Here is a 25133-nt window from a genome sequence, read left to right as displayed (position 1 = left end):
GTGCATCCATAATCTTTTAAAAGCGTTTTTGGAAACCTCATTAGATCTAAGATTGTCAAAAATTGCGAGAATTCATTTTTCTTTAAATTACAAGAATAAAATGATTTTTATTTTTTTTTCTAGGCTCCTAAATGGAATCTTCAAATTAAGTCGAGTGGATTTATTTTTTGTAACGTCAAAAGGAAAACTTAAATTTGCAAAGAGAGAAGAAAATCGAGGTAATCATAGAGATATAAAGAGATCTTCTATTGAACTTACCTCTTTATCTTTAATATTGTTTTTAAATTTGAACTCTCTTTTCTTATTTGAGTTTTATTTTGTCTTTTTTATTTCATTTTGCCCTGTTTTAAAAAAAAAAAAGAATTTTATTGTTTTGCTGTTGAATTGTGAAATAAAATAGATAAGTCACAAATCACAAAACATAACACACATTAAGGGTGCAAAATGCAACGGACTCGTGTTTTTGCTGACAACTATAACACTGAAAGATGTGTGTGTATATAAGGGACGAGATAGAGAAAATCAGAGTTTTAATGTTGCTGGCATCTGTTTGTGTTGCACTTTTCCTTTATTGTGCTCCGTTTTGTCCGTATGATTTAATTTAAAGTGGGGGTTACATGAGGATAAGTTGTAATTTCATAGAAAATTAATACGTCATATCTTTTAAAAGCGTTTTTGGAAGATAAGATCAATTATTGATTTTGTATTTTTCTTTCTACGTGCTGGTATTTATCCATTTAAGTCGAGTGGATTTATTTTTTGTAACGTCCCATGGATTTTGGAGTTGAGATATAAAGAGATCTTCTATTGAGGGATTACCTCTTTAGTTTAATATTGTTTTCTCCCAAGATTTTGAAACATTTTGTGTTTATGAATCCTTCTCTTTTGTGAATTGTGATAGCGGGCTGATTTTTTTCTCGAAAAAATTATACAATCATGTTACTTAAAAGACACACCTACCTAAAAAATTTTGTCGTTAATTTCATCTTACAAAATCAAGACATAAATTAACTATTTTTTTTTTCAATTCTACCCTTAGACAAAAACTAACAAGTTAAAAGTAACATCTGAATGATGTTAAAAGATATACTACTAGTGCATGCTCTAATCAAGAGAAAAAAATAATTTATTTTTATTATATAGAAATAATTTGGTAAACTTCAAATTGCATCAATAATTTTTTAATACGCATGTTTTAGAAACACACTCATTATGAAACGGAGGGAGTATTTGATAATTAAGACATTACTGAATATTTTTATATTTTAATAAATGATAAACTAACATGCTACTTCCTCCGGTCAATGAAAATATATCTTGACGATACAAAATTTTCCGTTTTTGTCACCCTTTGCAGAACAACTACATCAAACTTTAAGTAAACGCTTCTAAAACAAGATACATTAATGTCTGAGAAATAACCTTATTAAGTGGATTTATCATACTTTTTTACTTAAGACAGATTGTGCAATGTTAATCGTTTCTTTATGTTCCAAGTGACCCTCTTATAATCACGTGAGAAAACCTTGAGTTAGAAGTCAAAAAAAAAATCTCTGTCTTGCAAGAAATCAATTTAAATTCCAACGAAAAGCTGGTAGAAATAACAAAAATAGAATGTAAATTGCAAAACAGGACCGGCGTTTGGGGAGCGAAAATGGTGAACATGAAGATTATTTCCGTCTTCTTCATTACAAGATCATTAGCGTCATTTACATTGACTTGTAAAATCCAAGACGCAAGCAAATCTAAACCATAATAAATAGTAACAAGAGAATGGGAAAAAGAAAGAATGATTATTGAACTTCACAAACTGCCACGAGTCTTGAGTAGAGGCTAAAAGAGCTCATGATAGTAAGGCGTGCTGACGGGCATCTGATGTTACAACTTGTACCTTTATTATTCTTACGGGCTAGGGCAAACACATTAACACGATATTCAATTTGTGATAACGATCATAAACCACATAATAATATTACCTATCCTCGTTCCCAGGAGTAGCCCGCTTGATCAGGTGTGTCACCCCCTTAATCTTAGCTTAGGGATGGCCGAGAACATTAACAAGCTTTCCCTGCTGAGCCAAACAGACGCATCTTTTCAGCAATCACTGTTTTCATGGCTTCTTTTGCAGAAGCCATGACATGAATGAGATCCTTCTTATTTGGGCTACTCAATGCATCCATATAAGCCTTGCGCACTTCAGTATTAACATTGAACTTTCTGACACCTAGCCGTATACATTCCTGTTCATTACAGTAAGAGTAAGCTGAACGTTAATCTGGGATTGTCTATAATCTAATCCTAGCAGTAAAACCAAAAAAATGACTTGTTTACCGAAACAAAATCTTCAAGAACTTAACGAACTAAGTCTTGAAATGAAAGAGCGCAGATGGAGGATGGATGTTTTAGGATTTATATGCCGATCTAAACTAGTTTGTGATTGAAGTGCAGTTGTTGTTCTTTTGCATTTCTTCAAGGAGTCTCAAATCATCAAAGGGCCATCACCAACCCCCGATTACCACTAAGCTTGTTAAAACATTAATGGTAGGGATAGGACCTTCAACAGCGAGAAATTTTCCACAATTACCCTTATAAATTTAAGTTGCCACACGATCTAAGGAAATCCCAATTCCATCCTTTTATTTGTACTCAGCCTGTTCAACTTCCCTCTTGCCCTTTATCTATTTCACTAAAATGAATCAGTACAAAGGTGTTAAAAGAGTTTCGTATACCTCTATTATTTCCTTTGACAGCCCAGAAGCTCCATGAAGAACAACATGAACTCCTTTCTTTGAACACAAGCCATAGAGGTCCTGTACTCAGAAAAAGGGGAGAAATGAGTGAGTTAAAGTATAAAAACGTGACATGAGTAATCATAGGTCACAAAAATGTTTAGCATCATGCATATCTTTGCAAGTGGTCATTTTCTCATGGAAAAAAGCAGAAATCTGATATATTGAAGTGTTTTTGACTAAATATTGTCCTCCCTCGTGGTCCATATTGATTGGCATATTAAAAACCCAAGGTCAGCTAACCCTGATCTTACGTTAGAAGATGGAAAAGAATCAAAAAAGGGAGAGAAAATATGCACGAGACCTTCAGCAAATCAAGTCTAAGATTTGGGCCACTTGGAGGATATTTTCCATGAACATTTCCGATGCACACTGCCAAAGAATCTATGGCCGTTGCATCAATGAACTCATCTGCCTGAAAATCATCATATGAAAGCAAGTTTGAAAAGTGAAAAAATTAACTTTAACCAGGGGGTGAAGGGCTGGGGAGAGGGAAAGAGAGGGAGGGGAAGGAACCTGATTAATATCAGTCAGCTTTGCTTCATAGTCTTCTACAGTCAAATCATCTTCAGTACCTGACAATCTTCCCAATTCAGCTTCTACCAACATCTTCTTCGAGTGTGCCAATGAAGAAATGTACTTTGTATAGGAAACATTATCCTTGAACGAAAGGTGTGAGCCATCTACCATGAGTGAGTCAAATCCCTGTAGTGGTTGAAGTTAGGAGTTAGCACACTGACATAAGAAACTTTGAGCTCAATTTGGTTGGGCAAAAAGTTTAATAAAGGGGGGCAGCATAATAAGTATGTTCACTACTAGCAAATGAAACTAACCATCTCAAGAACTTCCAATAACTCTTGCTTGGAATTTCCATGGTCAAAGTGAACTGTTATAGGAACCTGTCATTATGTATATGGTTAATGCATTCTCGGAGATCAAGCAAGATAAAGAACACGCAGAGGCACAATGATCACCACTCAGAATTTCCAAGTTAAGTTTTCATTCATCCAAAAAACCCTGTTTATACATACCTATGATAGAAGTTCAGATATATGACATGACAAAAAATAATTACTCCTCAAGCCCTACATCTGTTCAACATTTCTAACACTAAATTGTTAATCCAAGAGCATAGATATTAAGAGAGGAGACCTTTTCTGGATCACAGATTTGACACCCGACATAATCCATAATATATAGGAAACTTCATGTTTTACCGCTTCAAAAGCCTGTGCAAGTTATGCTAAAAAGTACTGGAGCAACTCAATCATTTCTAAGTAAATATTTCTTTCTTTTTATGCTGTTTTATCCTATTGATAGATTTAAAAATCCCCTATAATTAGCAAAGAAACATACTCCCTCCGGATCAAAAAGAGTGTCCACTTATCAAATCAAAAAAGAATTAACCTTATTTTTTCAGATTTACCCCTATTAAGTGCTATGTGATCAAATCCCAATACCTATTTAATTAGGGGCAATTTAGTCAAATTACCTATTTTTTTTCTAGGAGTTGGTATTTTCTTAAGGGGTGTGCAAATGGCTAAGTGGACAGTCTTTTTGATCCTATCTTTTGATTGATCACTGCTTATATTGATTTTTCACTTGTCCACAAAAAATTGCAGCAGCAAACAGGCTCGCTTAGTCACTGTAGTGCAAATCCATGTTTCTTGTCTAGTAGGAGCAGCAGTTCAATTTTTATCCATTTATTTATTCATTATTCCAGGGTGGCTACAATTTGACTCATTATCTAGAATATCACTTACAGATGCTTGTTCTGCAGCTGATATGCAACATGCGACGAGTGGAACTCCTCCTTCCTTTAATGCACTAGGATGGATCTGGAGGATAAAAAAAGGCAAAGAATCTTATTGTAGCACATGAACCAGAAATTAAGTTCAAATAGGGATGCCTTCCCTTCTTTTCCCCCCATCAACAGATTAAGCAGTCAGAAGAACATATATGAAGATGGAAAAAGATGTGGGAAAGTGAAGAACTTCAAATTTAAAAAGTAATAACCTAGAAAAAAGTAATAAACTAAGATAGAGCCCTCAATCAAAGGACCACAAAAAAAAAATGTCATAGTATCTCCTGTAAACTAACTTATATAATCTAAGAAAGTTAAAAACTATCACGTCAGGTATTCTGAAGTAAAATATTAAAAGTGAAAATTAAAACAGATTAGTAGTATCAAGATAACAAAAAAAAAAAAAAAAAAGAATCTTCAAAGGAACACGATGTGGTCGTCTTTCGTGATTTTTTAGCACTATTACAAATTTAAGAAAAATGTTAGTTCCTCCGTCTACTTTTACTTGTCCACTATACAAAAAATAGATGTCCACTTTTAGTTGTCCAGTTTGGAAAACCTAGACAGAATTTATCACTTAGTTCCTAATTTACCCTTATTATTAACTAAAATCATTTCCCAAATATTGAATTATCATATTCAAAGGGTGATATAGTAAAATTGTCATTGTATTTATTGCTCCTTAAGGGGTGTGCCAAGTCAATACTGGACAAGTAAAAATGGATGGAGGGAGTGTCTTTCTACAGTGCATGCAAAAATTGTTTTCAAAAGTTGTAACAATGTCAACATTCTAAAGTAAACTTATCAGGGCTAGTAGGGCTACCACTAATGACGACTCTGCTTATACCTGTAAGATAGCAGGACTATTTTCCTCCTCTGCTGCAGCAACAACTGCCTCAACTCCTTCCAAATTGTAGACGTTAAAAGCGCCAACAGCATATTTTCCCCTCTCAGCTTCCTATTGCCAGAACTGATAGTTTAAGGCCAGATGTAAAAGAAACGGGAAAATCATTAAAGCAGAGCGCCATTTTACCAGCAGGAGTTCCTTAGTCGATAATCTGCCAGGATGAGCCCAGTTTTTCACTACCTCTGCCAGAGCTTTACTGTCGCCAACATTACCTGATGTTCACATTGATAGCTATATATTAGGGATCCAAAGTACAGGTATCCAACAGCGATAAGAAACTACCATAAATTACCTGGGAAGACGATATATGGAACCTCTGGATGTCTGCTTTCAGGACCAAGCTGCCACAATGGAATACCTGCAAGAGCTTGTCCCACTATTTTAGCACGTTTTGCCTCTAAAGCTTTTGTAGCAAGATCCGATGAGGTAATTCCTCCCTATGAAAGAAGAAGAAAAGCAATCGGTCAAACACTACAACAATTTCTGTTTATTTAAGTTCATTGAACATTTTCAGAGAATATTCAAGATAATGAAGCAAGATAGAGATGTTGTTTCACCGAAAAGATTGACAGTACATGCTTTCAAGTAAAAGAGTTTAAAAAAGAAGTTTAGGTTCCCTTAAACGAGTGCAACTAGAAAAAGAGGACGAACAAGAACCCTGATTAGAAAAGTCGGGCATAGTGTCCTTAGTTTTCTTTACTTAAAAAATGAAGTTGTCAGATTTATTTCCCCCAAAGGTGTCCTTAGCAGTGTTTTTAGAGGCGTTTTCGGGGCGGGGGTACCAAAAACGCTCCGGGGCGCAAATGAAAGGCGTAGATCCATAGGGCGTACGCCCTAGAATTTGGGGCGTAATTCCCAGGCGTAAAGGCGTACGCCCCGGGCGTTAAATTTAATTTTTATTATTTTAAAAATATTTTTGCTATAAATTATGATTTTTATTATTGGTATAATGATATTTATACTTTATGTTATCATGTTGTAGTGATTTTTACTAAACTATATAAATAAAGAAAGCAACTCTCATAGAAAATAACACTGCCATAAATAGTTTCTTTTAGATGATTATGCTTGAAATTGATATGATAGAGATTTCATAACACTATTTTCCTGAAGCAACTTTATCTATTTTTTGTCATTGCTCTTACACTTTTTGACCTTCTTCTTCTATGAATATACAAATAAAAGTCAGTGCAAATATTAGTTGAGGTCGGGAAGGACTAATAGATCTGGAGATTGATTATGAAGTAAATGAAGATTTCATTTTAAAGATTATCTAGGCTATTATCATTTTTTGTGTTGTTACCTTTCTCAAATAATAATTATAATAATTCTTTTTATATTATTGGTGATTTATTTGAATTTATTTGCAGGATTTGCAGGATTTTTAATGAAAACTTTACTTTTGCTTATTTTTTAGTAATAAAATAATAAAAGTGAAGATACATGAGACATACGCCCCATAGATCCATGGGACTTATGCCCCGTGTCTCAGGGCTTACGCCTCTCCCCGTGTTGCATAAACGCCTCGCCTCAGGCCCCCACCTCTTAAACACTAGTCCTTAGTTCTTGAATGCTTAAAAAGAGTTACATACTGGAGTAAATAACAAGTTCTAGATCTGTTGATTCTTGTGTCTCTAGATTCACAGTCATTTGTCATATTCAACCTACTATTTGCTTCTATCCACATTATCCCTGCCCCTATCTTTGGATTAGGCAAGTATACACATGCTTTAGGACTCTTAAATAAGAAAAATAATATGTATTTACAATTGCAACCTAGACCCGCTTTTGACTTTCGTCAGTCAACCATTAGACTGACAAATCCTTCGAACTCTTGTCCCTTTATTTGACACCTCTCAACAGAAAGCTAAGTGAGGGAAAGAAAGAACTACATAAAAGTAATGAACATGATAAATGTCTCTTCCACTAACATGCACATAATATAGGAGAATGTGATACAAGCATTCAGGGATAAAAGAAGTACCTTTGCAAGAATATAACGAGGCCTCGTGGTTATCCGCCTAACTATCTCCACCAGTGCTGAGCTTACCTTGAAATTGATCTCTAAACTCTCAGAAGGAGCTGGGCATTGTCAGATGATCAGCAGCCAAAATTAATATTTTTTACTACAGTATGTTATAAGCACAAAAAAGTGAATGCAAACAAAATCAGGATGGAAAGGAAATAGTATTCATCATAAGATAATATGAAAACTCACTTTTGCCTGTGATCAGCTCTCTACTGGTCATTATAAGAGTATCCTTGTTGTTTCTAAGGTACACATCTGCCATTTCAGCAGCTCGATTGATTTCTTCCTCCCTCTTTTCTGATGACTCCATGGCAACTTTATTAACTGAAATCTACTTTTCAGGAAAAGGAAATTAAAATGTAGCTTCATATTTTCAGCGAAAGTATCAAGTACAGTATTCAGAATTACCTCTATAGTCTTCAAAACATGACCATATTGCAGTTTTAGTTCTTCAACCTGCAGTAAATTTAAAATATCAGTCTGACGGAAATGCCAATAGATATAGAAATTAAGCTATCAAATCTTGTTATATTCTGACCTGCTTTGTTGTTTTTGGAACGTATGAACCCACAACAATAAGTCCACCATTTCTTTCTCTATTTATTCCAATATCATTTGGCAAAATTGGAGATTTCTGGATGATTCCAACTCGAGCAGAAACAAAACTGGCAGCAGTACGGCATAAAAAGTGTTTTCCTTTAAGTTCTGCCTGCATATAGAGCAAAGAAAATGAAGATCAACTTACATCTCACAGACATGAAAAAGAACTAATATCAAATGTAACAGGAATGCTATAAGACCTGTATCATTCCAGCAGCAAATACAGCCATGTCTCTTTCACTAGCTGCATTGACTATACATGTTGAACCCTGTTTACAGAGGAAATACAATGAGGATCAACAAAGAATTAAGGTCAAGTTTTTGTCAAGGAAGGGAAAAATCAAGCGGGCAAGAAGTTCCCCAAGCTCACAGCGAAGTGCAAGGTTCCTTTTCCCTAGCCCAAAGTAGTTCAGGGACTAACATCAAAAGATTCTGCGAAGCTCTTCAGAAGGAAACATGTGACAAGATGATTGCTTATGCAGTAAATTGTCTAGCACTAGATTGGCAGTCGTGAATATAGATGCTAACTACCATCTGCGACTCTGCCTTTCACTTGCAATTTCAAAACATTTAGAGCCTCAAGGGTCTTCTACTTTTGCTAAACATCAGCAACTGTCAGTAAACTTCTTATTAGACTGTGGGCACATGACAGTAATGTTATGGAAGAGAACTAAGAGAAGTTTAAAGGTCCAGTATGCATAATTCTAAAAAATTGGGCAAAGTTTTGGCTATAATGAGGGATTTGAGAAAGTATGTGCCTATGACCTTGTAAGCTCATATTTCCATTTTTAAGTCATAGAGCCTGTTTGGATGGGCTTAAAAAAAAGCAGCTTATAAGCTGGAAACAGCTTATAAGCCAAAAAAAAAAAATAAGTTGGGGTAGTCCAACTTATTTTTTTTTGTTTATAAGTTGTTTTCAGCTTATAAGCTGCTTTAGATAAGCTAAGTCAAACGGGCCCAATTATTTTTTTGGGCTTATTTTAAGCACAACATGGCTTTAAGCTGGCCAGCCAAACACTCAAAAAAGCTAAAAATAGCTTATAGGCAACTTATAAGCCAATCCAAACGGGCTCATATCCAAGCTTTCTGTGTATGAACCAAAACTCACATACAAAGCTCCCGCTGTAGAATAATATCAGTCCAAAAGACACACAGAGCAAACTTCTAACACGAAGTCCATTCTCTAAGGAACTCCCGAGATCATGTTAAGAGCTGTACAAAAGAAAAGTACATAGCTAAAAGAGGAAATAGTCACCGAGTATAAATTAGCCATGTTAACACAGTCAGATGATGGATACTAATGAACTAATGGAGGCAATAAAATACCAAAAAGCGATTATGTAACACACAGGGTAAGGTGATGATGCTTATGTACCTTCTGCAAATTACAGAGATGTTCACAAACAGCATCTGGTCCACCTTTTCTTACAAGCTGGATGGAGATAGATGAAACACTGCTAGCAGGTCTGTGGCCCTTTGTTTTTTCTTCTACCCACTAAAAAAAAAACAGAATAACAACTACTTCAGTTTAGTCTGAAACAGAAAACGTGTTTTCCTTAGAAACAGACAAGGCTTGACCTCACGGAGGTTGGAGGATTTGTATCCAAATGCAGCATCTTTAGCAAATTCTGTTTCACCTGCGGGAACAAGCCTGTAGACAAGAAGGCATAATCAGTGATTTCCGGCAAGTGCAAACAACTAATATATGTCAAATTAGAATAGTACCTATCAGAATCTGCAACATAATGCGTATCTCCTATGGTATAACGGCCTCCTTGTAAGAAAAAGGGGCAGATAATCCATGCGTCCATCTCACCCAGTACAGAAACAGCTGCATCTGCTTCCTAGGTAGCATAAAAAGAAATCTTATGAAGCGTGTCAAGAAAGGAAGACAGCAACAACAACAACTACAACCCAATCCCAAACAAGTTGGGGCAAGAAAGGCCAACATCGGGTTTAATTTCTGTCAGCTGATCTCCATCCTTACCTCAGGGAAATGACCTCGTAAGGTTGAATCACCCCTCAGAACCACTGTATAGTCTGCTTTCTCCACTGACTTGGCAGCAGAATCAATGTTCCTGCAGATATCTGCTATCAATGCACTAGCCTGGTGAGAAGCTTCAGTCAGTGGTCTCGCAATCAACGAGATAGGTAACTTAGCCGGCAGCTGTTAGACTTTACATACAAAAATTCCTTGAAGGAATTCGATATAGAAACTCTTATTCAACTCAAGTCTTTTACCTTCTCAGAAGTCAAAGCTCGAGAATTGGTCAAAATGAAAAAGCATTTAGGCCTCTTTTTGAATTCTTCAACAAGTGACTTAATACTCCTGCAAAAATTAGCAAGTTCATGACTGGTAAAAATAATAAAAATATTTAGAAGTTTTCATCTATATAAGGATCAAATAACAAAGTTTCATCGGTGATGGAGATAAGAACTATGTTTACCAAGAGCATTTATAAAGCCAGATGGAGAAGAGAGAATGATGGGGATTCAAGCTAACAAGGAAAGGTAATTCTATAGTTGTCATTTTTCTATTATTGTGATTCAATGTATTAAACAAGATAAATCTCAACTCTCTTTGCATTGTACGAACAAGAGAATGAAGGAAATGGATAAAGAACTGGGCGACATGTATCTATTGCTAGTTTATTTAAGTTTAACATTACAAGTATCTAGTTCCACAAAAAGCTGGACTCTACTTCCGTTTATTTGGTCTGTCACACCAGTGAATATAGTGATTGGCCTATAGACTACACTTTGCGAATGGGGATGTTGGTTAATTATTTCTGTCTTCCTACTTCCGCACCTTGGATATCATGCATAGTACGCAACACATATAAAGGAAAGAAGAAAGTACACTTTGAAACTCAATCTTCTTGCCATACCATTTTGAATTGGTTACACTAGCTAGGAGTCTCTGTTTATGAATCCAGAGATAATTTTTTAGAAAATGTAACTAAAGTGCCTCTTGAAATTTTTAGAAGCATCTTACCATTCTGTCAGGACCTCAATATTGTGAACAGTTTGAGTCCCAGTTGGATCATCATCCAGAACAATCAAAGTCTTCAAACTATTTTCTGTTAATGTACGTATTTCATTGATGGGATCCGCTCGCCACTCAGGAGGAAGGGACTGCAATACAGATTCTTTATTGAGAACAGGAAGTTTGCCTTCAACCTTGACTCCACTCAGCGTCTCATAGACCTGCAGAAGTTGAGATAGAGTAGATGGTAACAATTAGCTGAAGCTTTTTCCTAACAATTTATGCCTATCAAATAGCTTTTCATGCTGCAGTATATTTAACAGAGAGAAGCGAAATTGCCTTTGGCTCTTATATCTTCACAAATTCAAACCTTAATTAACATGGCATCTCTTATTATATACGCTGTTCATACCTTGACTACGGCAGCATCATCCAATCTACCCCATCCAGCAGCAGAACCTAATCCATGAGACATTGTGAACAGTACGAAGACAGATTACACAACATGAAAGACTGTATTTCTGCAGTACAGCAGTTCAACTACATGCTCAAGCACCATTAAATTAAACATAAGTCAATTAGAAAAAGGCGTAATTTGTGTTGGTTAAAGAAGGGTTTCTGAGGAGGACAGGTCCACAATTTTATCTGGCTAAACCCTGGCTGAGATGGCACAGAACTCACAAATCTAAGCCATTTAAAACTATTTAAATGCTTTATTGGAAGCCATGATTGATATTGGCTGGAATAAGGGGACCACCTATTCAGCTGGGTGTCAGCAATTCTTCCCACTAAGAGACCAATCACTTTGCCCCTCCCGTCACCACTTCTCCCAACCCCTTGCCTAGTTTAACCACATTTTCTTAATTTCATGTTTCATTACAAGCATTGGGCCCCACAAACTTCTACATCAAAATATAAAGGAAAATATGACTGGGAGATTTCTATTTCGTCCAATTTTTCACAAAAAAGAAAAAAAAAAGAACCAGCGACACAAAGATCTTTTCAACAGGGTCCACCTAGTACTAGTTTAGCATGATATTCAGGAATGATTTCCAGATGCAGACAACAAATTGGTGAAGAAAATAAGCTGAAATGAAATATCCATAGACCATAAGGCTGAAAATGAGAAACCCAACTTTATTGTACTTAATGTTTTCTTCTTTTTAATCAGCACCAGTAAAGTCGCAGTCTTTTGACCATAAATAATTAAGGTTCCACCACATGACAATAATCTACACGCATCAAGAATTTTCTTCTATACAGAGGAGTGACTCGACAAAGAAACTAAATGTTATAGTGACACTAGTAATAAGCAAGCCTAGACAGTTTGAGTATCTTGTCGTTGTAATACTTAAACAAAATTTTGAAACTGTCAATAATGCTGCAATCAATGAAACGGTATTTGAAGTTGATTGAGGCAAGTTGGGGGATGAAAATGAAAAATCTCATTTGCTGGAGTGTTGGACAACTGTAGTGAAGCAAATGAAGCATACAGTTAAAATAGAAAGCAAAAGATCTCTTAACACCTGACAAGAATAATTGGTGCGCAATATTTGCAATATGAAGCGGTACTCTGCGTGATGAGCCTTCACGAGAAACAATGCCCTGTTATAACCATAAGAAAATTAAAAACCAATGTTAACACAGCTACAATATGAATATGTTCAATGTTTATCAGCCTCACCAGATCCTTCACGAAGATATCAAGTGCAGAAAGCGGCGTATAATCATTTTCTATCATGTGTGGCCCACGATTCTCAAACATCCTGCAAAAAGACAAATCCGAATAAATTCTACTGTTCACACAAGTGACACAAATCTTATGCCATAGAATTTCTAGAAAGTAAATAGCTCCATGATGAATTAGGATTGAGAGAACAATGAAAGCAGGCAAAGCAGGCAGAAAATCAGAATTTCTCAGGCATCAGTTAACATTTTTGGAGTTGTGAGGAAAGCAGAAGGGTGGTATATCATGTTTGAACTAGGATATTACAAGAGCTCCGAACCTCATTTCCTACAAGTTGAGAATTAGAAGACACCATAAAAGTTAAGCATGTATGCTGGTATTTGAGCAAATAAATCCAAGGTTAATCAGTCTAACACTGTCCCAGTTCCACTAACCAATGAATTAAACAACCTGATTTCCTGCCTAACACCATGAGACAAACCAATAAATCTGTAAACTCTCTCACAACTCATGCACAGAAGACACTATCCTCCTCCGAAAAAAGAAAAAGAAAAAAAGAAATACGCACATGTTTTTAGCATGTCTTAAGAAAATCCTCACTTTGCTGGTAAAGTAGGTTAAATAAGATAAAATGGTGAAGCTTTTCCTATCAAGTATCAGAAAATGACTATGGTTGAAAGCATCAATCAATCAACTATTGATGAACAAATAGTTAACCAAATAAAAGTATCCAATCTCTAACAACAAACATTTTAGATGAAATGATACGCACAATATAGAACAAAAAGGTCTTGATTTGAGTCTCGCAACTGTATAAGATACAGCTAAATAAATATAAGTAACCCCCTTTTTTTTTTCTTTTTTTTACTAATTTATATTTTAAATGAGGCGGTACATACAATTCAATAACTATTTCTACAATGACCAAAGAACCAACCGACAACTCATGCAAAACAAGCTGAGATGATTCCTTGGAGAACAAAAGTTTTTGAAGGTTTCCTGGTTAAAGTCAATCATGAGTGAGCATCTCGGAAAGATGATAAGCATAAAAGACCACTTTTACACAGAAACATCAAACTATTCAGAAAAGAACTGACTTCTCTTCCAGACTAAATTAAAAAAGTATATAGCTTGGACCCACTCTCAATCATAAAGGAGTCCATGATTCCCCTCTTTCTAATTATAGGACCGCATCCTGCTTTCAGCACTAAAGCATTATAATGTTCACGACTACATATCAGAAAAATCAGGTCCAGAATAATATTTAATAAACTAATCTAACGCCATGCACTGTAGCAAACAAAACTAAAACGCAGGACAGCACAGCTTTTTTAATTATACTTGAATGAAAAGAAGGATTTTTTTTTTCTTCAATACGGCATGGGTTACCTACCAAGATGTTCCCCCACTATTTGTGATGACATCAAACAATAGTCTTGTATTAAGACCCAATCGAGCACCAAATGCCATTGCCTCCGCAGCTGATGCAATATGAACTCCAGCAAGAAGTTGATTGACCATCTTTACAACACTGGTGGATCCAGCATAAAGGTGAAGTCAATAACCGATGTATCCAGGACAAACTCATTGAAGAAACAGCGAGGTCATTAAAAATGATTGCAGAAGTATTTGCATGCACAAACGAGCTAACTACTATGAAATCAAGTGATACAGTGAGGTCAGGAAAGATGCTACTCAGATTAAAGGTACCTGGCAGCTCCACAACTTCCTCTTATAATATAAAGCTTCTCACTTAATGCTGTTTAGGGAAGCACACAAGGATCAGCGTTTTAATAGAGACATTTGCTAAGGAAAGTACGTACTCAAAGATATTTGTGAGACCAAATTAAAGATTCCACTTCTTACCAGAAAGAACTGACCCAGTGTGCTTGAGAGCTTCATCTGTACCTGATGCCATTATCTAGCATTGATGGTATAACTTCGGTAAGTTACCAGACAAGGTTCATCCAAACAAAAACACTTTTGAAATATTAAAGGCAATCACCAAAAACTAGGATTTGAAAGGTAATTTTTTCATATTCGCACCGTAAGGGTTCCATTAGCAGCCCTTTTGACCCCACCAGAAACAGGAGAATCCACTAACTTTAATTTCTTCGAGTCACCTATCAAATGATAAAGGACAAGCATCTGTGAGTTACAAGAACGATGAGAGGTGACTGATATGAGGATTATGCTCTGAATATATGGAAAAGAAAGAGCCATTACTATAATGCAATTGGAGAAATCTCAAGATTTCAAAATCTCTGATCACAGTTTGGCAGAGAGTGCAAGTGAGACATCAAGAGGTCATTAAATTACACTTAGTTCTCTTGAAATTGACACTGTCACGTGTTGGAAGAGGCAGTATATCCAATCATAGGCCCAATATTCAGTCTGTTCTAATTCAGAAAGGATATCATATCATCAAAAAGATACCATCCCCCAAAATAAAAATAAAAAACATGTGCTTATGCAAGTATGCACACAACACGTTAATTTTGCTTGAAGGTGCAAGTAGCCAATAGCCAGAATAAAATGAGACAAGGTCCTTGACATGGTTTGGGCATGTCCTACGTCGACCTCCAAATGCACCAGTATGCACATGTGAACCCATGGTGAGTAAGATGTTAAAAAGGGATGAGGTATACCTTGTTTTGGAAGACCTAATCTCGTAGAATCCATGCAGACTTGGAGAAAAATAGGGCATAAAGAAAAAAGATTTAAAAGGGCGATAACAATTAGTTAAGAATATGTGTTAGTCATGGTAGTATGATTACTTTTGTTCCTGCTTTCTATTAGTCTTTTTGTCTTGTCAGAGATTTCTAGCAGTAGAAAATATAGAAAAATTCAACTACTTTTTGTTCTTATTATTTTTATTTTATATGAGCGACATGATCAGTGAGGATTCATATAGACGACTCAAACCTGCTCGAGATTGAGGTGTAGTTGTTGTATATATCTACTCCTTAAACTGGTATATTTAGGAACGGACTGACTCGAAAAGAATGAACAAGCAAATGCCAGGAAATGTATTACAAGAATGAAAGCAAAATTCAGTGGAAGTTGATTACTTACTCTGCAAGCGTTTCTCGAGCTGGCTAACAAATGAAGGAGAAACTGTTGATGAAAGGATAATAGATGCTCCAGATGGAAGGGCTACAAAAAGCAGGAGAGATGGTTAGTCCTGCCCACAGATGTAGAAGTGAGAGCATAGCATTTACCTGACACAGCGCCTTGATCACCATAAAGAACACTTTCAGCTTGCTGTTCGTTTGTGACCATTACTACAAGTACATCTACATCTGAAACAATTAAGGTGGAAAACAAACATTTAAAAGGATCAGTAAAACCGGAAAGTAGCATATAGCATCAAACTTTTGCAAAGCCATACTGCTCGTCAAATAGTAAAGAAGCAACTTTCAATCACATCTTAGGGAGATGATCTTGTAGGTAAACTACTTTTGCGTTGGACTTATTGAGCAGAAAACAAAGAATTATCTGACAGATGACTTATTCTGGGTTATGCCAACCAAATCCAAGAATGATGGAGGCTGAAGCCCAAGTCCCTTCTCATTTTCTTCTTGACCCCAGGGGGACAGGGTGGCCTTGTCTTTTATAAGATTGCTAGTCAACCTTGTTCTCGCTTAGTCTCGACCAGGCAGTAACTCATACAACCTCCTCTTCAATATGATGAATGATGATTAAGAAAATAAACAGAATAGCAGACCCCTAGAACTTAAACCTCTTTTCCAAACAGACAAAATTTCCGGATAAAACCAGACCTGAAGATTCTCATCAGTTTATTTATGTATAATTCACACTTCAAAATGCATCTCAATTTACCCTGAGATACTTCTGCAGGAGTACTCCCAGTCAAGCCACCGGCATCTGCAAATCGAGCTAGTGATGGTGGATATACCTACAATTTCATGAGAAAAGGACTGCCATTACTTTCACTTAGTTATAAGCTTTAACTAAATCACAAGAAACACATGAAGTCAGCAAATAGATGCAAATACACAACATAAAGCATGTGGTTACACTTCAAGGTGTTTTGTAAGGAGAGATGATTATCGATATAGCAATTGCACAAAATAATGTTAGCAATCGGAATAAATTAAGGACTAATATTTTCTTAGGTCAACAAAAATCTGTCTTGCAAGTAATTTTCAGCTTCTATTTTCTTGTAAGAATTCTTTGAAGAGTCAGAAAATAACAACCACCAGTGCAGACATGACCTCAAATACTGTACAAAATTAAAGGATTTGTTCTACTGTCACTTGCAGTTTTATTCCTCCAAGTTTGTAACAGTGGACAAGGGAGGGAAACACTATCAAAAGATTAGCTTTTCCCTTCTCGGTAGGTGGACGAAAATATGAACAAGTTTTTCCACCATTTTCTTACTTTGACCTATCAAACACACCCTAAAAGTGAATCACCTTCTCCACGTTTTCTAAGGTCAAAAAGAGTTCCTCGATAGCCATTATCCTAAATTGACATTGCTTTATGTGCAGATACATTATAGGTTTTTACATCTTACCCCAAATTTAAATGTATAATGGTTCTGATGCACTCCCTGAAATTCAGCCTTAGACTGACTAATGTGTACGGAAAAGGCTTCACTCTTTAAAACATTTCAAAATTTCTAGCAAATAGAAAATGTATTATTTTCCTTGAAAGTTGGTGGAAAATCAGCTATTCATTAATTTAGGTAGGATATCTACTACTTAGTCATCCAAAATTATATTTTGACAAGGAACTAGTCCAGCACCAAATATGAAAGATGTAAGGCATTACATCATAACCGAGGACGCAGAAATTTGATTTCAGCAGATGAGTTGCCATGCCAAATCCCATAGCACCAAGGCCAATGAAACCAATTCGCTTCACAGTATCAGATTGGGAAGTAATTTGACTGGCCAGCTCCTCAGGGTTGTAAGTTTCAGAATTGACAGCATCAGCTAAATTTACCCCAAGTAAACTTTCCCAAACCTGTAGCACATTCTGCTGTTAGTCACAGATAAAAGAAGCTCATGCTACATTAGACTAAGAAAACCTTATGTACTTAAACCTGACCTTGAGCATTGTAGAATCATCATCTTTCTGTGCTTGGGGATGTGATGATCCTGTAAATTAAATGCAAAGCAGCTGACATCACATCTAAATGTTACTATTATCTTCTACGAAACAAAATATGAAGGAATATGTACTAGCCTGCTATGAGTTGCTGATGAGCAACAGTTAAAAGTGGAACGAGGAATTTATGTGATTTCGCCATGTCTAGTACATTACCCTGAAGTGCACCAAAACAGAATTAGGGAATAGGAACTCTACAGCAGTCAAAGAGACATAACAGAAATTATTACAAGATTTTTCAAGCTATAGCCAGTGGAAACACCATGAAAGAGAAAAATCATGCAGCATTTTTCAAGTTATTCCCGTTGCCCCGATAAATTAGGTGTTATTTACTTTTGAGCTTATTTTAAGAAGTTTGACCTATTTCGTTCCATGGAAAGTTTTTTCCCTCTAAATTCTTCAAACTGATATGAATTAGTATCACTTTATATTGTTTCAAACTTGACGCGACATCCTTTTAACTGACCATTTTTTTTTCCACGTTGCAAATTATCATTTTAAACAATTCTTACCAAATTAGTATAAAAATCTTTTCAAACATCTTATTCTTGAAATTCACACCAGCTCAAAATGAGTCTATCTCGGAGGTAACATATATCTTTTTTAGAATGAATCTCAGAGGTAATATATAATTATGGGAAAACCCAGGATTAATAATAGAAAAGCAACACTGAGAGGTGCCTTTCTGAAAGAATGTGCATTTAAAACTTATGGTTTCTCTTTCTGAAGAGTGCATTATCTGCTCTACCTGCTATAAGCCATAAAGATATTACAGACTGAGGATCAGAAAGAGCATTTCATCTTACAACAGAATCTGAAAGTAATGTTAGCTCTCAAAAGAAAGGAATTATGGAAACTCAACTAGAGAGTCTTACCAAATTTTGAATGAAAAGGTTGAGAAAGAGATGTTTGGTTTGGTTTCCCCTCAGAAGCTGGGGAAGAGAATTCTTGAAAACCCTGCAGAAAATGAATATTAAGAAAAGTTTGAGAATGACGGCATGTGTAAATAATTAATCGCTACATAGAGAAGTAACGCAAAGCAAACAGAGGACATGAGAAAGAAAGGACATAGTATCGGAGCTAAGTCAACTTACAACTAAAGATATGAAGACTTTGACAAATGACTAATATTAGATCTTTCAAAAAATACTAACTTCTCGTTGCTCAACGAAAAAATAAACATACCCCAAAGAGATGCCCAGGTGTACACTTAGTTTAAATAACTTTCAGCATAAGATGACACATTGAACTGGTCGAATCGACGATACTTAATCAAACACCCAACTGTAAACTAAAGATCAGAATCGTGCACGAGTATTCAGCAAAGATTTTGAACTTGAACATGAAAGTCACACTTTAAGACTTCTTAACTAACTATCCTTTAAAATCAGCACAAATGCTTTCAAGCATCTTTTTTCTTTCAGCACTAATTCTTGCACTCGTGAAGAAGGTCGGATAGGTCATTACTTCGCAGACATTTTCCAGCAGTAATAGTACCAGGAAACTAAGTGGACAAGGGCAAGATAAACTTTAGCACTGAGTAAGAGATTGAGAAATAGCAGTGATGCATATCATATTCTTTTTAGAACAATAAACTATCTAATTAAAGATATTACACAAAACACCTTCATAAAAGCCTAGAGGTGCTTATCTATCAAATGAGGCTAAAATGAAATGAAAATGTAAATGCAATCACCAAGAATTTCCAGCAGCATTGGATATTATGTCATAAAGTATCCATGGATGAATTCCAGCTTGCGCACCAAGACAGATGGCCTCCACCGAAGCAACAGAATGAATTCCTTCAAGGAGCTCAATCACCATTTTAGCTTTGCTGCAAGCATAATTGTAACCGATATTATAGTCGCTCGACTTTTCTCAACAATGACATGAAAAACATCAAAAGTTTGTAGACAAGGCAGATATACAATAATGTACCTTGCGGCACCAAGTTCACCCTCAAAGGTGTATAGCTTTGCGCACATGGCTGTCCACAGGAAAAAGCTGACTCAGAAACGCAAAGAAACATGAGAGTAACTAATTCTCTCTGGCTCCTATACTTTTTAAAAAAATTAAGAATAATGATTTCAATGTGAATTTATGCAAAAATAAATCCAGAATAGCAAGACAAATTACTGCACCAGAAAGAATGGGCTGTGCTCTAGCAATGGACTCAGAACTTCCAGATGAAATAATCTACCATCATTGAAAAGAAAGAACAAAAATTCCTGGCATCAGCAAAGGATAAAAGTAAAAGATGAATTTCTAATGAACTCAAAAATGGGTCTCACGGGGGTGTCCTACCATAGTTTTATCATTCAGAACGTCTGATACTGCTTTTGAGACATATATATCAACAATGGAGTTTGTGCCATAACAATCTGCATTAGTCAAAAGAAGAATAGTTTAAGATTAGCAATGTCTGTTTTGTTGACAGTTCTACAAGTGTAAATTCTATATTGCCAATTTCCCATTACATGTATAGGATAATCCTAGACATGTGCCTAGTTCACCTTGATACTTAACCCACAAAGATAAACATTAGAAATAACGAATGGTAATGTCCTGCAAGTCTTAGCTTATACTCTAGTGGGCTATGATATCTATATTAAATTCGTATAACAAATGCTAGTTCATCTTATAGATTTAAATTTAACCAAAAAAAAAAAAAGAATATTAAGTCCTAAAGCACTATATAGCAAGAAGTATAAAAACCAGAATTTAAAAACCACAAGACAGATATTATGCATAGTCATTCATCAATTAGTCTTCAAACATCACAAGAAAACTCAAATCTACAGGGGGCACAAATATGACAAATTTATTACTTCTAAATGTTGCAATGAATTATGAAATTAAAGTCAGATCAAGATGTTACCTCTTAGATCCAACTCCAGCTTCTGAATCTGCGAAGGTAATACATTTGAATGGAAAATGATGACTGTGTCTTTACTTAATCCTGTAAAGCAAGAAAAAACATAAATAGGAAGGAAAGAGAAGGCAAAGGAATCACGCCTTTATCAAACTGATCAGACAGCAACATAGGATATATTCTCTGAACAGACTTTACCGTTTAAAACGCCCTTGTCACCCAGAATTAAATCATTTATTTGATCAGCATGAGATAGCAATATGACCAGTGCAGCTACTCCTGAAAATGGTGAAGTGGATCAAATAGTATTTAGTACGTAGTAAGACACCTAGAGAAACTGTCAAGAACTTTCACCATACAATGTCAAGCAAGGTAAGCTATAAAGATTGTTGCTTCTCTCCATCGTATTTACTGGAGACAGCAGCATGTTTAAATGATGACCTCAAGCCAATCATTTTTAAAGGCAGTATCAGGCAAAAGGAGAGGTCTATCTTCTGTATACATCAGAAAGCAAAAACCTAGGAGACATCACCTTCTTTTAGGTCTTCCGGTAATCACGAAAGGAAACATAATATTGGTGGAAAATCTTTTGGGAGGCTACAATAGATTACATCTAATGTTCCAGATCACCACAATATATTATTTCCATTATATTCCCAAGTCCCAACATCTTTTTTGCTCCTTCAAAACATAGGGTTATAACAAATTAGCAATAGTGCGTCAAAAAAAAAATCTTCCGACCAGAAAAAAGGAAATAAAGACCAGCCGCATAAAGACAAGAAAGGCCAAACTCCATACGGAAAGACAAAAGCTAAAAATTTGTAATGTCGAGATCATTTCCCGCACGAGAGAGCTGAAAATGGGATTTTCAGTATCTTAAGGAACTTGAATCATGGTGGCAAATCTATTTAAATTTATGGATCATTGAGAAAAAAAAATTGATATGTTAGGTCAGGAAAAAGACAAGAGTTAAGCACATGGTGATGATAGCAGTTTAAACAGTTGGAAAGGAAACTATTGAAAGAAGAGGATGAGGATTCTTCAAAGATAAGAACAAGGTTTGATTTCCACTAAGGTGTTCATCAATTCTCTGTACATAGTTTCAACTGGGAACTATAACCAAACATTACAACTGAAAGAGAAGGCTGTGGGATAGGAAACATAAAGAAAATGTGAACTCAGATCTCACCTTTCCTTGCCTCAGTAGGGTTGGCACATACTTTACCGCCTAGCTTTAAGAACTTATCAACCAAAGGACTGCCTGCCTGTTGATACCACATATCAAAACCACCAATGATCAAGGGGATTACCAATCTTAAGCAGATGACAATGAGAAAAGAAGCAGACGAGTGTAGACAGAACATAGGTTGTCCACTTTCTTTCATGTTGAATATAGAAACTTTATGTCATATGATGAACCAAGAAATTATCCTAGCCCCAATTTCAGAGATCAAAGAAAGAAAATTTAACATCTTTTTTTTATATGTGGAAAGAAGATTTAAAATCTTGACATTATATAAGTCTGTAAAAAGAATTACCTAGAATTCTGAAATGAAACTAAACAAATCTTCAAATAAGCTAATAGTAAATGGAAAATTTTCCAAAGCAACTCCATACTAACACTGACCAATATCAGGCATTGGAAACTTAAAGAGCGTTTCTTCTAATCTACTTTCTTAAATCACAACTTGCTATTTCTTCTGAGCTCACATAAACAATGGGGGTTTTGTTGGATCAAAAAGGTTTTGTTAGTTTCCTCTCCAGACGAAACAATGAATAAATTACACCACTGCAGTAAGTGTTTATTTATTTATAAGTACCTATGCAGTAAGTATTTAACCCACAGATAAAATATATACAATTTTAAACTTTTTTCTAAGCTACGATGAGTCCTATGCACTCTAGATGGAAGAGAAATGTGAAGCATATCAACTGAAATAGATAAACTTATAATGTAGTACATAATGAAAGCAAGAAACAGTCTTTTCTTGTCTGACATTGCTATTTAATCTAACTCTGCTTGATACGTTTCCTAAACTGTATCTTGTGCAAGAATGCTTCTCTTTAATAAGTCCTATACAGACGAATGGCTGCAAAGATTGTCCACATAATCATAAACAGTAAGCACATTCAAATCAAATATTTCCCAATTGTCATAGCTTGAGGAAATATATATAAGTGAGAACCAACCCCCCCCCCCCCCCCCCCCCCCAAAAAAAAAAAAAAAAAAAAGACACACCCCCCCCCCCACCCCCAAAATTTCAAAAAGAAAAAGTAAAATCATCCAAACGGTTAAACTAAAGATTTAATTTTCTTGAAACTATTAATTCAAGATCTTCATTAATCATTGCCTGAATCTTAGACAATGATCTTGATGAGTACTACTAAATGATCCAAAATCAAGAAACTAGAATCAGGACAAAAACATGATCAGAAACAATCCAAGAAGAACTGGAATTCCCTTCTTGTCTAAAAGAAATTGAGTAACAATAGAGAAATTAAAACAAACCTCGAATGCTTGAACAGAGTGACCAGAAAGAAGAAGAGAAGTAGCCAATTCCAAACTGATATCATCTAAACCGACGAACCCAACTACACTCTCAGTAGCCATTACTGTGAAGCAGACAGAAACAGAACAAACACTTACGATGTTTTTCTTGAGTGAATTATTTTTGTGTAACACACTAACACCCCACCTTATTATTAAGAAAAAATAGAGAGCAGCGTGGAATGCGTTCGAGGTTAGTAGTATTATTTATTTATATAAAGAAGGTGTCCAAGTTGACGTGCTTGTTTATTTCATGTGTCAGACTCTAATATAGAAACAGTAGTATTACGCCGATAGTCCTGGCCCCCTGTCATAGTACAAGCAGCAAGAAAATAAATATCGAAATTTCCTTTTTAGCCAAGAAATTTCTTTCATTTGGCATAATCTTCACAAAAATCTTGCATATAGATATCTTTCTTTCCATAGAATGCTTACCGTAGATCCATTGTCAAAAAAAATTACTAAACGGATTTAAAATACAAAAAATAGATACACAAAAAAGTCAGAGATTCAAAGATATACTCTATATATATATATATACAAAATAATTTTAACTTTATATATACAGTGTAAGTAATTTATTAGCAAAGGGAGTTTGAATTTATATTGTTGGAAACATGTCTTATTGATATACTATTTTTAGAATAATTAGTTATTTTGTTATAGAATGATTTTAATAATTTACAAAAATATTTAGTTTTCTCGGCTGCAGTAATGATCTAATAATTTAGTTATAGGTAGAGGTTATTACTTTATTGATGCAACTACTTAAAGCCCTGTAATTGATGGAAATTATGAGATAATTTTTATTTATATTTTCAACTTTCATGGTGTTTGAGTCTCACTTCCAATATCAAAAAACAAAGAAAAAAAATTCAAATAATCCTAACACATTTTTCATTAATTAAAAAATTAAAAGCTAATATATTACTAATAAATTGGTAACTAGTGTTGTTGGACCTTCAAATAATAAAATTCTTTAAAACACGTACGTTTTTAATACCTAGTGCTTTAAATATAAAAAATAATAACAAGAAACGGAAGTAGAAAATTTAGCGTAAAAATTTAGTACAATCAATTAATATCTGAGTAAGATTGCCATAAGAGATAAATGATAATCACAAAGAATGTATTGGTATAATAATAATTACTGCTATTATAACTAAAATATTAATATAGAGAGATAAAATTTAATATTAAATTTGATTCAGGAAAAGAATTTTAAACATTTATAAAAAAATAAAAAATAAAAGAGATTGTTATAAGGAAATATGACATCAAATAAAACTTTAATTCCAAGAGTCACTTTCCTAAGAAGAAAGCGTCAATACGACAATGCCGTCATTTGGTAAGTCTAACATTTGCAGTCTATTTTCTATTTTATTTTTTGCATTTTTTAAGTGGGTGACTTTAGATTTGTGTTTATTTTGATTATTTCAGCGAATACTTGCATTCTTCCATTAATACAAATAGTATGTAAATTTATATTCTTTTTTTTTTTAATTACATTGATGTTAGGGAAAAAGAAAATGGGGAAAGAGATTACAATATGGAGATTCGAACTCTCACCAATAAGGTGAGGGCGTAGGTAGTCAACCAACTGATCTACTAGATTCTACATTGAAAGTTATATTCAATCACTCACCAGCGGAAGATATACTTTTTAGCTGTAGGTTTCATTGAACTTAATATTTTTATGTACAATATAGTATACATATTAAAAGTTACAAATTTTTAATAAAAATTACTCATATAAACTTATAATCTTAGAAGTA

At 35.0% G+C, this 25133-nt stretch overlaps 1 protein-coding gene across 2 annotated transcripts; it reads right to left on the bottom strand.

Moving 5' to 3' along the window:
* Positions 1-1640: 1640 nt before the first annotated feature.
* On the bottom strand, positions 1641-23567 carry LOC132043978 (uncharacterized). 2 transcript variants are annotated; one of them, XM_059434454.1, is made up of 42 exons: positions 23320-23567; positions 22000-22075; positions 21009-21089; positions 20817-20897; positions 20243-20319; positions 20080-20134; positions 19877-19925; positions 19635-19772; positions 18814-18895; positions 18017-18095; positions 17879-17928; positions 17600-17794; positions 16646-16721; positions 16024-16104; positions 15878-15958; positions 14849-14925; positions 14669-14723; positions 14513-14561; positions 14196-14333; positions 12800-12881; positions 12642-12720; positions 11528-11574; positions 11125-11336; positions 10371-10458; positions 10117-10296; positions 9855-9973; positions 9708-9780; positions 9505-9624; positions 8330-8398; positions 8068-8238; positions 7938-7985; positions 7719-7860; positions 7485-7582; positions 5793-5937; positions 5627-5712; positions 5441-5551; positions 4553-4627; positions 3623-3688; positions 3306-3494; positions 3094-3204; positions 2730-2810; positions 1641-2240 (listed from the first exon to the last, which is right to left on the bottom strand). In XM_059434454.1, the coding sequence occupies exons 1-42, from the start codon at positions 23419-23421 to the stop codon at positions 2055-2057; spliced, it is 4200 nt and encodes a 1399-aa protein (XP_059290437.1). In that variant the 5' UTR covers positions 23422-23567; the 3' UTR covers positions 1641-2054. The 2 variants fall into 2 exon arrangements, with proteins under 2 accessions (XP_059290437.1, XP_059290438.1); XM_059434455.1 differs by having other exon boundaries at positions 10117-10236; positions 23320-23566.
* Positions 23568-25133: the final 1566 nt, after the last annotated feature.

Source organism: Lycium ferocissimum, unplaced genomic scaffold (genome assembly GCF_029784015.1).
Source record: "Lycium ferocissimum isolate CSIRO_LF1 unplaced genomic scaffold, AGI_CSIRO_Lferr_CH_V1 ctg32, whole genome shotgun sequence".
Classification (NCBI taxonomy): Eukaryota; Viridiplantae; Streptophyta; class Magnoliopsida; order Solanales; family Solanaceae; genus Lycium; species Lycium ferocissimum.
This window is presented reverse-complemented; position numbering and strand designations above follow the sequence as displayed.